The sequence below is a fragment of the Amia ocellicauda genome, chromosome 6 (assembly GCF_036373705.1).
Source record: "Amia ocellicauda isolate fAmiCal2 chromosome 6, fAmiCal2.hap1, whole genome shotgun sequence".
NCBI lineage: Eukaryota > Metazoa > Chordata > Actinopteri > Amiiformes > Amiidae > Amia > Amia ocellicauda.
In genome coordinates this window covers 48,157,934-48,174,217 of record NC_089855.1, presented here as the reverse complement: position 1 = coordinate 48,174,217, position 16,284 = coordinate 48,157,934, and the positions used below count along the sequence as shown (strand labels likewise).

Here is a 16,284-nt window from a genome sequence, read left to right as displayed (position 1 = left end):
CTTACTCGGGACACCGTGCTCGGTAAGGAAGGCCAGTATCCGGGCGTTAATGATGCTGCAGAACACCTTCCCCAGGTTACTGCTCAAATTTGTCTGCACTCCTATAGATGGGGGTGATCAGTCCTTGATTCCAGGTCTCAGGGAAACTGTGGCTCAGCAGCAAGTTAAAGAGCCTCCTGCAGCTGCGGGCTGCTGTACTTCAGCGTCTCAGGGCTGATGCTGTCGGGGCCGCTGGCTTTCCTGGGTTTGAGGATCTTGCTTTGATGGTTTAGTTCCTGTATTGTAATTGGGTTATCTATACGATTTTGATTATTGTTAATGATTTCTTCCAATATTTTAACATGTTCTGGGTTTGGATTTTTGAAAGTGTGTTTTCCAGACTTCTCCATTTGGTTTGGTATTTCAATTTTTGTTTTGGGGGTATTTTTTTTTTTTAATAGTTCCCAGAGAGTTTTGATCAATAGCCTGTCAGTTTTCTGTCCATGTAATGGTCCTTTTTCTTCCCGAGGAGGTGCTTGTAGAGCCGCAGGGCCTGGCAGTAGGTGAGGTGAGCCTCCCGGTTGTCGGGCTCTCTGTGTTTAGTATTGGGGAGATGCCTCAGGTGTTTCCAAGCAGTTTCACACTCCTGGTCAAACCATTGTTCTTTTTCTCTTCTAGACAATTTTTTCTTTTGGTTTTAATTGTTTTCATGTTTAAAATGTTTAAAAGTAATGTTAAAGAGACTTTCAAATATTTCATTACATTTCTGGTGGCTAAGTTTATACAATTTTGGTCTATTTGATAGTGAGAGGATATCTGATATCTGTCTAACATGTTTTCAATCTAATTTCTGTTCAGGGCTCTTGTGTAGTTCTCGGTGCTGGGCTCTAACCATCTGTAACTGAGGGGCAGGGAGACCAATTCTGTGGGAAGTTTGGCTCTGATTTGTGGCTGCGCTAATCTTTTTAGGTAGAGTGTTATTTGACTGAGGTCTGATAGTGGAGATTGTTGTCTGACTGTAAACGCATTGATGGAGTCCATCTCCATCCCGCTGGTGCAACACGATCCAGGCACAATCAACCCCACTTACTGCTTACTGTCCCTCAGGCTGGTGTCCATACACTGGACACTGTCCCTCAGGCTGGTGTCTGTTATATTAGTAAATAAAGGACACAATAACCTCAGGTATGCTTAAAATGCAACTGCTTTTATTATTCACTCTCATGTCTCTACCGGCAAGCAGTTCATCCCTCTCCTGTAACACTCTCAGTACTTGCCGGCATAACTTTTCAGCACTGTCAGAACGTTCCATGCATTTACATAACAGTGTCCACACTGGGCAGCCATTGGGGCTGTATGTCCCTCTCCCAGCACAACTGACAGCTTTTCTGTCTCTGTCATTTGTGGGAATTGTGGGATGGATAAAAAGTGATTTTATTAATAAATATGTCCCCTGTTTGGGAATATTTTTCACGTTAGGAGAGAGTGCATTTCTCTCTCCACCTCTCCTGTCTCACAGTGACCACTGTAAATAATGTTAACAAAGATTTGTTATGACACAGCGAAAAGGTTTCAATGGACAAATTGTTTTTAATTAATCATTTGGCAGTTATTGGTTTTATTAGAAAATACTTTTGATAGTTAGTGTGTGTGTGTGCCAGTAGGGCAGCCTAAGGGATGGGGGGGTTGTAAAAGTGTGTATGGAGGGTGGGTGGGTCAGTTCGGGGACCCTGTTTGTGTGTGTGTGTGTGTATATGTGGGGTGTTATTGTGTGGGGCTAGGGAGGGATGTTTAAGGGTCATGTGGCTTCCCCCGTCTCCAGGGTAGTACAGCCAGAGAGCGGCGATTGGAGGGTGGGAGTCACGTGACCAGGGGGGTATATTAGGTGGTGGTGACGTGCCGCTTGGGGAGTTGGAGTAGGAGAGTTAACCAGAGCGCACCTGAGTGTCTTTTCGTGAGTGAACAGAAAGGAGGGAAAGTTGAGGTACCTCTCTGTTCATAAAAAAAAGTCTCAGTTTTGTTTTGAAACCCTTTGGTTTACTTATTTATTTATTTATTTATTTATTTATTTATTTCAACCACGACCTCAAAACCATTAGCTCACTACAATAACAAAATAATAGTGTCATGCTACCCGTTCCTACAACTTAGATCCATACAAAACTAGATTTGATGTAACTTTGATTTATATTATCCTAGTCTAGCACACGAAATATACTACCTGTGTGGTTTACTGAGAGACAGTTATGCAGACTTTGATAGCCAGGATGGGAGGGCTGGCAGACTGCATCGACATGAGGACGGTTGCAAAGCTTCCAGGTTTTTGGTGTAGAAGTTCTGGTTCTGGTTCATTTCTGGCTGATCGGTGTATATTTCTATCTATTAAAATCTGCAATTTTGTTTAAAAAAAAAAAAAATCTTATCTGTAAAAATAATTAAAATATGTTTAATATATTACATTATTATTTACAGTCATTTGGAACAGTGTGTGTCCAGACTCAGTGTGTGTCCAGTCTCTGTGTGTGTCCAGTCTCTGTGTGTGTCCAGGCTGCTGTGCCCCCGTCTCCCAGACTCTGGTCCTCCTCGGTGCTCACGGGGCTCCAGGCCTCTCCACAGTCTTCTCCTCAGAGCTGGAGGCCTCAGGCTGGGCTGCAGTCTCTCCTGGGCTTCCCTCTGCAGCTGCTCCTCCACTCACTGCAACACAACACAACACAACATCACTGAGACACTGTCTGGACACCACTGACACTGGACAGCACAGCACAGCACAGCAAGGGGCTCACAGTGTGGAGGCTCTGAAGACACAGCTCAGCTCTGTACTGCTGTGAGTGTAGAGCCAGAGAGACAGAGATACAGAGACACAGAGACTCAGAGACACAGACTCAGAGAGACAGAGATACAGAGACTCAGAGACACAGACTCAGAGAGACAGAGATACAGAGACTCAGAGACACAGACTCAGAGAGACAGAGATACAGAGACTCAGAGACACAGACTCAGAGAGACAGTGATACAGAGACTCAGAGAGACAGACTCAGAGAGACAGACTCAGAGAGACAGTGATACAGAGACTCAGAGAGACAGACTCAGAGAGACAGACTCAGAGAGACAGTGATACAGAGACTCTGATACAGCTGTAATCACACTTACTGGAGGGTGGCTGTGCCATGCTGTTACTTCTCCTCCTCTTCACAGGGTGTTTACTGTTGGGAGGTAGATTAATGCTAATCGATCTCCTCCTCCTGCCAGGCATTGTGGATTCCTCTAACTTCAGAGTCTTTCTCATCTCCTCATAGCTGTTACTTCTGTTTCTCCTCTTCATAGGCAGCTCCTCTCCTCTCTTTCTCCTGTCTTCTCCGGTCCTCTGTTTCAGCTCCTCCAGTCGTCTATCTCTTCTCTCCAGCTCCTGTAGCTCCTCCTCACTGACAAACATGTCTCCTCTGTTCTCTGACATCATCTCCTCTATCTTGTCCAGCAGCTCTGTGACCTGAGTGCCGTCGCCCCTGTTGCTGTTGTTGAGAACATGATACCTGTTCCCACATTTCTCTACAAGCCACTGGAGCTCCTGCCCTCCTCTCTCAATGTGCTGCTCAATGCTTGTGTCTCTCAGTTTGTCCCCCCAGGTGAACAGCACTATAGTGTGTCTCCAGACTCTCTCACTGAGGAGCTCCAGGTGTTCCTGCACTGATCTCCTGTCTGTCTCTGTGAAGGGGACCACAGGAATGACCAGGAGGAGAGCGTGGGGTCCCGGGGGGCACAGAGACACACTGCGCACAATCCCCTGCTTAACACACTCTGGAGTGGCCTGTACAGGAATCCAGCCTGGAGTTTCAACCACAGTGACCTGCCTCCCAGCCACTTCCCCCTGTCTCTTCACACACTCCCCAGTGGAGATCTTTGTCTGAAACTCTTCTCTGCCCCGGATGATGTTGCTTGATACTGTCTTCCCAGCCCAATCCTCAGCTCTGGGAGTCGCTGTGCCTCATGGGAAGCAGCCTGGCCTCCCTCCCCTGTCAGAGAGGAACAACTCAGTTAATTCCTCCTCACAGACTCAGACACAGACTCTCCCCTGAGAGGAGCTGCCCTTGGTAAGGAGCCCCAGCAGAGCTGGCAGTGTGATATGGGGGTGTGCTGTACAGCTCATTGGTTAGACCCCCAGTGCAGTGGCCTCAGCTGCTTTCTATGTCTCCAGCCCACAATGAGTGGGAATCTGTCACTCAGTAGCCTACATGTTTGAACGGATGAGTTCCATAGAGCTACGTCTCAGACTCCAGTTCATGAACACAGTTATAATGCAATAAAATAGTATAATCATTGGACACTGATGAGAACTGCATCCCTCTGATGTGACCTCACTGACACAATGCAGTATCTCACAGGGTGTCTTCTATTCCGTTATGTTTCACTTCCTACTGACTCTGAGCAGCCCCACAGAGCTCTGCTTTGAGCGCAGCCTGTTGTACAGAAACAGGTGGCAATATGAGGGCAGACAGGCAGAGCGCGGTGTATTCTCAGGCACTGGGCTCATATGCACCCTGTGGGAACACAGCACAGAGCACACATCACCTCAGACAGGGCCAGACTCAGAACAGCTGTGTTCGATCTCAATTCTCTCACTCTGAATGCAGGGCTGAGCGCAGAGCTCGGGGTATCGGCACACTGCTGCACACCTGGACGCCTTCTTAGAAACAGAGTGTCTCAGAGCCTCACACACAGCTGGTGCTTCAATGTATTGAAAGTGGCCTTAACACTAGCAGTGCCGACATTTCAAACTACCTACAAGAGCCAAAACCGGTCATTTTAACAAGCTGTGGTATGATAATGAAAGGCAAACGATCGTATAAAACGCTGACATTTTATTCATGAACATCAAATCCCACATGCTCATGCCACAAACAGAGTATTTAAATTGAACTGTGAACATAAAACTATCATGTACACCTTCAGACCCTGACCTCTCCATACATCCCCTCCAGACCTCTGTGGTCTTCTGGTGCCTCCAATCCACTCCCCTTCCTCCAGAGCCGCTCCTTCTCATCCCTGGCCCCTAAGTGGTGGAACAACTTTCCTAATGAAATCAGGACAGCAGAGTCCCTGACCTCCTTCAAGCGCTTACTCAAGACTAATCTGTTCAGACTGTACCTGTAATTGTGCTGTTTTTTCCCCTGTGGGGCTCAGCTCTCCTGTTAAATTGCACTTTATATAACGTCGCTTCATACTTCTTGTTTTACATTGCTAGTACTCGTGTTGTTTATATTGTTTGCCCCTATTTCCCTTTCCCCTGTGCTATTTGGACTTCACATCTTGTCTGCAATTATTAGCTCACAAATCTAGGATGTAGGACTTTATATTTTCATAAAGTTTATTTTTTTTATATTATAACTGTATATTTTCTTATGCATTATGTAATTTTGAACTTGTAATTTGAACTGTTTTGATCTGTTATTCTAGACTGTATTGCACTTTTATATTTTGCTCTTATGTTATGTAAGTCGCCCTGAAAAAGGGCATCTTCTTCTAAGAAAGAAATATTAAAATAATAATAATGTATTCACCCCACACTTCCCTAGTTGCCAGCAGAGGTCATCATGCCCCACATCCTAGAAGAATGTCCAGAGGATATGCCCTGAACAACTGCCTATCGTTAGCTCGATAAGTCGAATTTGCTCAGTCTGCATATTATTATTTCTAATATAAAATATTATACAGCTTATATTAAACATTAATATTGGCTCTTCAGTACAAGGGTAAGGGGTAAACTGCCAGAGGTTAGGAAAAAAAAAAAAAAAAGAAGTATAGGATCCGGCCCTGGACTTTTACCCAGGGGGGTGACAGCTGGTGAAGTCTGGGTCCCAATAAAGTGTGGTCCGGTGTTGGGGGGGGTTGCCAAAATGTGGTTCTGGGTGCCAAACGAAGTGCGGTCCGAGGGCGTTTGGCAATGTGCAGTGTCTAAACAGGGCAACTGGCCCTCATGGGAATCGACTGGCCTAGAGAACAAAAAAATGGACCGGCTCTTCTGGCATTTGCCAGAACTGCCCCATGGGCAGTGTGCCTATGCTGAGGGAAAAAACGGACAAATAACGTACATTTCAGTTATACACTCACCTAAAGGATTATTAGGAACACCATACTAATACTGTGTTTGACCCCCTTTCGCCTTCAGAACTGCCTTAATTCTACGTGGCATTGATTCAACAAGGTGCTGAAAGCATTCTTTAGAAATGTTGGCCCATATTGATAGGATAGCATCTTGCAGTTGATGGAGATTTGTGGGATGCACATCCAAACCCATGTATCCCTTTCTATTTTTATATGGTGTACAACTAAATTACTGTTACTGTTCTATGGCATTCAGTACATTTGACCTGAATTCATATAGTAAAATTGGTCTAATCCTGTAATCCGGGGTATAAAACGGTGGTGGCAGTGAACCCAATAGTTAACACACCAACTAGGGGGGTGTTACAGTACACTGTAAACAGAGCTTTCCATCTTGACATTTTGAGCTCTGTATGGTTGTGTGTTGCTTCTACCAAAACATGGATGGTCTTGTTTTGATCAATAGTCTGGTTCCAGAATATGTCATCATTGTCAATATTTTTCAGAATGCAAACTGTGTACATTTCAATAATTACAGGAAAAATTTAGGTATTCTAAAACTTTTGACTGATAATGTATATACCACTTTGTTCCTCATGCACCTTGTGAAGTCTCGTATTCTCTTTGAGCTGCATTACTGAGCGTTGCTACCCTGTCTCAAAGGTCATAGATGTTTTTCATGTCTATTAGACACATGAAAAAAAGAACATAGCAATACCAGGTTTCCAATACTTCTCTTTCTTTGCACTGAGAAACTTACTCACACAAGCCTGTTTACATGTAGTTATTTAGCCACCCGTTTAGTCATCGCTGTGGTGAGTCTATTGCTTGTGGAGTTTCCATCCGTCTCTGCTGCTAATGATCTAGTGTGCTTTGCCTTTGGCGAGGGGGAGGACAGCTCTGCATCAGTTGAATTCACCATCAAGTGATATTTTAAACTCGACGTGCTGCCATGATAACTTAATTCACATCGACAATCAATGCAGACAACTTCAGACATCGTTTTGTATATGAATTTTCCATTCAGAAGACCTTTTTCTTTCTCCATTTCTTTTAACTGCTGCATCCTTTCCTATCTTATGGCTCGCTATGGCTGCAGCCCTAATTATTATTATTATTATTATTATTATTATTATTATTATTCAAAACATAACTATATAAAATATGAAAATGAAAGAAGTGTAAACATGAATATTGAATAATGCTCAAACAATATTTTGTTGTTCAGAAATAACTATTGCATTTATCTTAAAAATTAAAAGTATAGACCTACTGAAGAAAACATTTTCAAAACACCCTTTTTTCAACATACAATGCTTCAATGTAGCTTTGTATTTCAATAAACTATTTACTATATATGTAACCTGCGTACCTCACAGCTTTTTACTTGGCACAGTCCACACAGGACAGCTTCTCACCGTTCCTGCATGATCTCGTACGTGGCAATGCAGTTTGCCAGCCCTCCCCAGGTGAACACTTTTGAGCCACAAATATATAGCACTGCAATAAATGCTCCTCCAATGGTAATGTCCAAGAATCATTATTGTGCGTTTGATGTGTCTGCTCTATTGTACACAGTACTATGTGCAGTAGCAATTGCATATTGAGCAGTAGAGTAAATGCACTCAGTACGGTGCCATTTGGACCTGTGTATCTATCACAATCTTTTCACAACACTGGCACAATCCCATGAATGATCAGTCATTCCCAGTGTCACTGCTGCCCCTGAGTCAGAGTTATGTTCATACACAGCATTTCCACAACGCGCTCTTCAATCTGCGTCTCCAATCCATGTTCATTTGCGGTGTAATCTCTCTCAGTGTCCACTCAATGTGAGTACAGTTTTAAGAAGATGCTACACAATGTGTGTGTTTTTCAAGCACATGAAAGACTGTTGACGGGTAGAGATCGTCACTTGAGCGCGAGACTCAGGCAGAAGTATGCCTTATATTGGATCTATTATGTATTTAACATATATTTAGGAAAATTCACAAACGGGTATGCACAGTGTATTCAGGAACACAGAGTTATTGAAATTCAAATAATCAAATCATTCAAATTAAATGGCTTCTAGTGCTAACACCTTTATGTGGAGATCAAAGCTGTCTGACAGTGTGGGGAACTTGAGACCAGTTCTTGGCTCAAGGACAGTTTTCCAGGTCTCGTCCTTGGCCTAGGCCTTGGGGGTGTAGTCTCAGGTGTCCTTGATCCGAGCATGTCAAGGACTTTCTCATAATTTCTCATACTGATACATTATTGCGAATTTTACTTATTAAAAATCAGTTTTCCAAAAATGTAATTGTGTGGAGTTAAATTGGATTTAATTGACCTGTTTTGATGCAACACACCCATGCTTTATTCACTCTAGTTAGTCAGCACATGTTTTTTTTTGTGATGTGTACAGATCAAAAGATAGTTCAAATGAAGAACTGACTCTCATTTGTGTTACAGTGAATTAAAACTGCTTTCTTGGTTTGGAAAAAACACATCGTATTTGTAATAAGATGAATGAACAAAAATTGTTTAAATATATGTTTTCACATTTCTGTATCAAAGCAAACAAATGGAGGGCCAAATGTCTTCAATGCAACGAAGCTTGTAAAAACCAAAGGCACAACATCTGGTACATCCCCAATTCCGAAAAAGTTGGGACAGTATGGAAAATGCAAAAGAACAAACAAAAAGACTAATTTGAAAATACAATTCACCCTGTACTATACTGAAAACACATTATTAACACATTATTTGATGTTTGACTTTGTGAATTTAATTTATTTTTGAAAATATACACTCATTTCAAATCTGATGACTGCAACACACTCTGAAAGTTGGGACAGTCGTTTGTTTACCACTGTGTAACATCACCTTTTCTTTTAATAACACTTATTAAGTGTTTGGGCACTGAAGACACCAGTTGGTTAAGTTTAGCAAAGCAGAATTTTCCCCCATTCATACATTATACTTTTTTCAGCTGCGCAACTGTACGGGGCCTTCATTGCCTTATTTTGCGTTTCATAATGATTGTTTGTTTGTTTTTATTAGCATTTTCCATACTGTCCCAACTTTCTCAGAATTGGGGTTGTAATTTATCGTATCCTTTATGAGATGTTTATTCATGGCTTCAATATATGAAAATCTGTCTGACGCCGGTAGCCAAGATGACGTACTCACTGTGTACTCACAGTGTGTCTGCAGAGTCAGGTGATCAGCCTCACTGTGGTCTGAGAGCTCAAGTGTGTGTTATGAGTATAAACTAGTGTGTTGTGGTTTTCACACAGTGAGTGCGTCATCTTGGCTACCGGCGTCAGACAGATGAACAAACGATAATGACAGACCAAGATCCAGCAAAGACAGAATCATCAGTGTTTGCTCTATGAAACAGTCAACACAAAACACTCTGAACTGAACTTCATTTGTAAATTGTTCTAATGCTCTCAAAATACCTCATGAATACAAACATCACACATTATCATCTGATCTGACAATCAAAGTGTGTACTTGTCACTGGCTTGTTTTAAAAATCCCATTGCTTTTTAAATCAAGAGAGGACCTTGTTGTACCCAATATCTCTCTCCAGTTTATTATTACAAATGCTAAGACAGTGCAAGAAGGCTGAACCTTAGGAGGGGAACACAATGCAATATATATTTAAAACCTATGTTATAACTGTCTTTAAAAAAAGAGGCAATACAACAGTAAAAACCCTACCCAAAATAAATAATAAATTCGCTGTCTTATAAACTGCTACCCCTCCAGCACTACGTTCTCTGTCTCATTACGTGGCTTTCTGTGTGCATGTCTTGCTGCTGAATGAAAGATGCCCTCAGCCTAAATAGTAAGGCAGAGAATCAGGGGCGCAGGTGAAGATAATTGATAAGGAAAGTCCAGGTAAGTCCACGTGAAAATGCCACGGTGTGTACCAGGCAAATAAACAATAATTAGCCCAATCACCATTAATCACACACTTCATAATAAAAACACACAAAAGAAAGAAAAAGCAACCACTTCAATAATACAACAATTAGTATGAATAATACATTGCTCAGATTTGTAAATAAAAAGTGAAAAGAAACCATTATAGATAATTAAGTTACACTCTCCGCTTGTGACACTAAAACACACATATGACCTGTACAGTAAGAGCCTCATACATTGTCCCTCAGTGGCCCTCAGCCAGAAACAATTCAAACTGGACAGCTTCACACTCAGCAGCAGACAATGAGAGCTGCCTTCACAACAAAGAGCTGTGTGTTCATCTCCTCACTTCGGAGGGGAACCTGCTGACAGACAATCACAACACTGACAGAGACACAGCTGAGCCACAGAGCACAGAGAAGAGACACAAACCTGGGCAATGAAACAGCGACTCGACCCGCAGGCCGTCTGTGCTCTGACTGCAGCCTCTGCTCTGTCAGGACACTCCTCCTCATCAACCCCACAGGAACACGTCAGCAGAGCCTGCAGGGCGTCTGGGCGTCTCTATTCCCCAGGTGAGAGATCTGTCCACCTGCAGCCGAGCAGGAAGTGCTGCCTCTCAGAGCAGAGAGACGCTGAAGAGGAGAGATGGCGTCTGTGAGCTCAGCCCCGGAGCCTGGTGAGTCTATCCATTTATACTGGACTGGTCTGTATTAGTGTCTGTCTCACTGGTGCTGTACTGGTATGTGTTTCTCTCACTGGTGCTGTATGGGTCTGTGTTTCTCTCACTGGTGCTGTACTGGTCTGTGTTTCTCTCACTGGTGCTGTACTGGTCTGTGTTTCTCTCACACTGGTGCTGTACGGGTCTGTGTTTCTCTCTCACTGGGGCTGTACTGCTCTGTGTTTCTCTCACTGGTGCTGTACTGGTCTGTGTTTCTCTCACTGGTGCTGTACTGGTCTGTGTTTCTCTCACACTGTTGCTGTACTGCTCTGTGTTTCTCTCACTGGGGCTGTACTGGTCTGTGTTTCTATCACACTGGTGCTGTACTGCTCTGTGTTTCTCTCTCATTGGTGCTGTACGGGTCTGTGTTTCTCTCTCACTGGGGCTGTACTGGTCTGTGTTTCTCTCACACTGGTGCTGTACTGGTCTGTGTTTCTCTCTCACTGCTGCTGAACTGGTCTGTGTTTCTCTCTCACTGGGGCTGTACTGGTCTGTGTTTCTATCACACTGGTGCTGTACGGGTCTGTGTTTCTCTCTCACTGGTGCTGTACTGGTCTGTGTTTCTCTCTCACTGGTGCTGTACTGGCCTGTGTTTCTCTCACTGGTGCTGTACTGGTCTGTGTTTCTATCACACTGGTGCTATACTGCTCTGTGTTTCTCTCACTGGTGCTGTATGGGTCTGTGTTTCTCTCACTGGTGCTGTACTGGTCTGTGTTTCTCTCACACTGGTGCTGTACTGCTCTGTGTTTCTCTCTCATTGGTGCTGTACGGGTCTGTGTTTCTCTCTCACTGGGGCTGTACTGGTCTGTGTTTCTATCACACTGGTGCTGTACGGGTCTGTGTTTCTCTCACACTGGTGCTGTACTGCTCTGTGTTTCTCTCACACTGGTGCTGTACTGGTCTGTGTTTCTCTCACTGGTGCTGTACTGGTCTGTGTTTCTATCACACTGGTGCTGTACTGGCCTGTGTTTCTCTCACTGGTGCTGTACTGGTCTGTGTTTCTCTCACACTGGGGCTGTACTGCTCTGTGTTTCTCTCACTGGTGCTGTACTGCTCTGTGTTTCTCTCACTGGTGCTGTACTGGTCTGTGTTTCTCTCACACTGGTGCTGTACTGGTCTGTGTATCACTCACACTGGTGCTGTACTGGTCAGTGTTTCTCTCACACTGTGTTGGTGCAGTAGCTCAGTCAGTCTCTATCAGCCCCAGCAAAGGGTACATCTCACTGGGCTGCACTGAGGGAGGGGCTGTGGATCCTCTTTCACTTTCTCCTCAGAGCTTCTCTATCTACAGAGAGACCCCCCCTCATCCCTCCTGTCCTCACACAGCCAGTGGTGTTTCACACAGTGGTCAGTGCGTGCAATATGAGCTCTGATACGCACTGTGCTGGTCTCTTCCCCTGTTGTATGTCAGTGTTGAGGCAGGAATCCACATTCCTGTGTTTGCCTCCTCTCTGTCAAACCAGATCGGTTCTGCAGGAACCAGACACTGAACACAACAACAGCACCTTGCAGCTGAAGGCAGGGGGGCTCCAGCTGGGCAGTATTGTCTTCATACTGACTTCCTCTCTGACACACTTGGTTCTTCTTGTCTGAAATGGCATGTCTGAAATTTGTCTCTGCTGTCAGGGGGTGGAGTGTCTGAGAATAGTTAGAACATAAGAAAAGAACATAAGAAAGTTTACAAACGAGAGGAGATTGTGACTACTCTCTGTGTAAAGAAGTGTCTCCTGTTTTCCGTTTTGAATGTCTTGAAGCCCAATTTCCATTTGTGTCCCCGGGTGCGTGTGTCCCTGCTGATCTGGAAAAGCTCCTCTGGTTTGATGTGGTCCATGCCTTTCATGATTTTGAAGACTTGGATCAAGTCCCCACGTAGTCTCCTCTGTTCCAGGGTGAAAAGGTTCAGTTCCCTCTGTCTCTCAGTAGGACATTTCCTTCAGACCTGGAATAAGTCTGATTGCTCTCCTCTGAACTGCCTCTAGAGCAGTGATATCTTTCTTGAAGTGTGGAGCCCAGAACTGTCCACAGTATCCAGATGAGCTCTAACTAGTGCATTGTACAGTCTGAACATCACTGCCCTTGTTCTCAATTCCACACTTTTGACAATATACCCTAGCATTGTGTTTGCCTTTTTTATTGCTTCCCCACATTGCTTGGATGGAGAAAGTGAGCAGTCCACATAGACTCCTAGGTCTTTCTCATGCGTTACTTCATCTAGTTCTGTTCCTCAATTATAGTGAACATTTTTGTTACCTGCATGTATTACCTTGCACTTGTCCACATTGAATTTCATCTGCCAGGTGTCGGCCCACAACTGAATATTATCCCTTTGAAAAGTCCCTTTGAATAGCCTGTGCTGCGAAGATTGTATCTGCTGAGCCACCTATTTTAGTATCATCTGCAAGTTTGACAAGTTTGCTAACTATCCCAGAGTCCAGATCATTAATATAGATTAGAAACAGCAAAGTCCCTAGTACTGATCCCTGTGGAACTCCACTAACAACCTCACTCCAGTTAGAAGCTCCCCCTCCCCCCTACTTATCCTGACCAGGAGAACAACACAGAGAACATCGTAAAGAAAGACAGAGAGAGACATCAGCCGTTCCCTGTGACAGAGGAAATCCCAGGATGTTCAGTACAGACGTGTAGATGACAGCTGTGCTATTGGAACAGATATAGCAATATGTGCAGGGCAGTGTAGTGCAGTGCCGGTCAGACACCTGATCACTTGATCTGAAGCTCTTTTGCTTGATTGACAGGAGACTTGATAAAGGCCTGTAGACTATTGCAGGGACTAAAGCAGACTGACTGCAGCACTGAGTCACACTGAGATCCTACATCAGGTCTGTACTGTCCAGGTGTCTGAACAGCACCCCCACCATCACAACAATAAACGGTGTTGTTTCTCACTGACAAGAGAGGGAGCCCAGGCTGCTTCCCATGAGGCACAGCGACTCCCAGAGCTGAGGATTATGCTGCTGGGGAAGAGATGGACTGGGAAGTGCGTAGCAGGGAACATCATCCTGGGCAGAGAGACGTTTCAGACCAAGATTACCACTGGGGAGTGTGTGAAGAAACAGGGGGAAGTGGCCGGGAGGCAGGTCACTGTGGTGAACACACCAGACTGGAGGGAGCATGATTCTGTACAGGAGACTCCAGAGCAGGTTAAACAGGAGATTGTGTGCAGTGTAACTCTGTGCCCCCCGGGACCCCATGCTCTTCTCCTGGTCATTCCTGTGGGTTCAGTCTCAGAGAGAGAGAGGAGAGCAGCGCAGGAACACCTGGAGCTCCTCAGTGAGAGAGTCTGGAGACACACTATAGTGCTGTTCACCTGGGGGGAGAGACTGGGAGACACAACCATTGAGCAGCACATTGAGAGAGGAGGGCAGGAGCTCCAGTGGCTTGTGGAGAAATGTGGGAACAGGTATCATGTTCTCAACTACAGGAACAGGGGTGACGGCACTCAGGTCACAGAGCTGCTGGACAAGATAGAGGAGATGGTGGCAGAGAACAGAGGAGACATGAGAGAGACAGGAGAGGGAGAGACAGAAGAGGAGAAAATTATGGGAGTGATGCCAATGATATATAAGCCAGGGAGGAAACCAAAGTACCTGTTAGGAGGAGGAACAGCATTACTGCCCCTCCATTCAGTGAGTATGATAACTAATGTATTACTGAGTCTCTGTATCACTGTCTCTCAGAGTCTGTGTCTCTGAGTCTCTGTATCTCTGTCTCTCTGAGTCTGTGTCTCTGAGTCTCTGAGTCTCTGTCTCTCTGTATCTCTGTCTCTCTGGCTCTACACTCACAGCAGTACAGAGCTGAGCTGTGTCTTCAGAGCCTCCACACTGTGAGCCCCTTGCTGTGCTGTGCTGTCCAGTGTCAGTGGTGTCCAGACAGTGTCTCAGTGCTGTTGTGTTGTGTTGTTTTGCAGTGAGTGGAGGAGCAGCTGCAGAGGGAAGCCCAGGAGAGACTGCAGCCCAGCCTGAGGCCTCCAGCTCTGAGGAGAAGACTGTGGAGAGGCCTGGAGCCCCGTGAGCACCGAGGAGGACCAGAGTCTGGGAGGCGGAGGACACTGCAGCCTGGACACACACTGAGTCTGGACACACACTGTTCCAAATAATTGTAATAATAATGTAATATATTAAACATTTTTGAATGATTTTAAAAGTTTTTTGTACATTCCACTCCAATTCCAACTGGGATCCCGTTTCCTCTTGCCTGTCTCTGAATGTTATTACACCTTGGAGCCACAGAGCAGCACTGCAGCCCACAGAGAGCCCGAGACTGAAATGGCTGCAGCAGCAAGGGCTGCGTCCCAAATTCTAAGTTGTGTGCTTGCCCTGAAGAGTAATGGCTCTTTCTTTTTCAGGGAACCGGGGTTATGATAATATAACCTATTGTTCCCTTTCAAATTGACAGACAGCCATTACCGAATGGGATGACTATACCAGAGCTGTCGCGAGTCCTGACACCTGATCTAAGCCCCAATCCCATCATGGCAAGCGCAGCAGAGCCTCACAGTGAAAGCTCCTTGTAGTACCCGAGTGCCCAATGCGGGATGCAGACGGTCCGCCACGTCGAGACGATAGAACCTTGTGAAGGTCTGTTGACCGGACCAGGTTGCAACATTACACAAATCGTCAAGTGAGGTGTCATGAAAGAGAGCCTACGATGTGGCCTGTCCCCTGGTAGAGTGCGCCGAGACTTTAGCAGACTCATAGGTGAGCTGGATCGCATCCGCCACCCAGTGCGCCAGTGCTTGTTTGGAAACAGCCCGCCCTCTGGTGGTGGAACCATAGCAGACAAACAGCTGGTCAAATCTGCGGTTGTGTACAGTCTTCTCCATGTAACACTAAGGCCCAGACAATGCAGAGTGTGTGTAGTCTGCGGTCCTCATCCGACGCATGTGGAGAGGGGTGAAAAGACTCCAGGACACAACCTTGGGCAGGAAGGCCGGGTTCATCCTCAGAGTGACTCTGTTGTTGTGTTACGCCCTCGTGGGTACTTAGGGGCGACAACGCTTATTGAAACTTTCAATAAACGAAGATAAACAAACAGACTTTTTTTCTTCCCGCACGCTCGTCTCCTGCTGAAAAGTCTCATCCATTGCTGGAAGCGCTGACTGGGGTGCCTGATTCACTGGAATGTGAAGGGTTGCTTCAACTGAAGTTTTGTACCTTAACAGGAAGGTATAACAATATTTATTTAATGACGCTCCAGATAGGACATGAAAACTGTCCTGGATAAATTGTACAGAATTTATAAAAGGTTACTATATAAAACCTAACTAAAACCGCCTTTAATCAGAGGGGCAATAAAACACTAAAATCCCTACCCAAAAATATAACCAAGAAGAAAATTAAGAAAAAAACCTATATAAATTCTTATAAAACTATTATTTTTATACAATTATACTACACACAAAGACACCGCATCTTCCTTTCGCAGACGCGGTCAATACTCGGAGCACACTGGTAAGTGGAAATAACTTATTTTGGTTTCTCTTCCCAGCAGCCCAACAGCGCCCTGTTGGCCAAATGGGCTAGGAAATAAACACAAAATGAGAGCAGAGA

General features: G+C 44.9%; 2 protein-coding genes across 2 annotated transcripts; one reads left to right on the top strand and one right to left on the bottom strand.

The window, feature by feature from the left end:
- Nucleotides 1-2,569: 2,569 nt before the first annotated feature.
- Nucleotides 2,570-7,507, bottom strand: LOC136751906 (GTPase IMAP family member 6-like). The gene is made up of 4 exons (XM_066707657.1): nt 7,497-7,507; nt 4,393-4,514; nt 3,130-3,954; nt 2,570-2,673 (listed from the first exon to the last, which is right to left on the bottom strand). Exons 1-4 carry the CDS (start codon nt 7,505-7,507, stop codon nt 2,570-2,572), a joined length of 1,062 nt encoding a protein of 353 aa, XP_066563754.1.
- A 1,729-nt stretch (nt 7,508-9,236) lies between these two features.
- On the top strand, nt 9,237-14,878 carry LOC136751905 (GTPase IMAP family member 2). The gene is made up of 4 exons (XM_066707656.1): nt 9,237-9,241; nt 10,494-10,568; nt 13,515-14,361; nt 14,643-14,878. Exons 1-4 carry the CDS (start codon nt 9,237-9,239, stop codon nt 14,643-14,645), a joined length of 930 nt encoding a protein of 309 aa, XP_066563753.1. The 3' UTR covers nt 14,646-14,878.
- The last annotated feature ends 1,406 nt before the right edge of the window (nt 14,879-16,284 follow it).

Coding starts and splice junctions, on each gene's coding strand:
- LOC136751906 (XM_066707657.1), bottom strand. Junction 3,955..4,392: donor TGTGGGGCTGCTCAGAGTCA/GTAGGAAGTGAA, acceptor CATGAGGCACAG/CGACTCCCAGAGCTGAGGAT. Junction 2,674..3,129: donor CATGGCACAGCCACCCTCCA/GTAAGTGTGATT, acceptor GTTGTGTTGCAG/TGAGTGGAGGAGCAGCTGCA.
- LOC136751905 (XM_066707656.1), top strand. Junction 10,569..13,514: donor TGGGCGTCTCTATTCCCCAG/GTGAGAGATCTG, acceptor GGACTAAAGCAG/ACTGACTGCAGCACTGAGTC.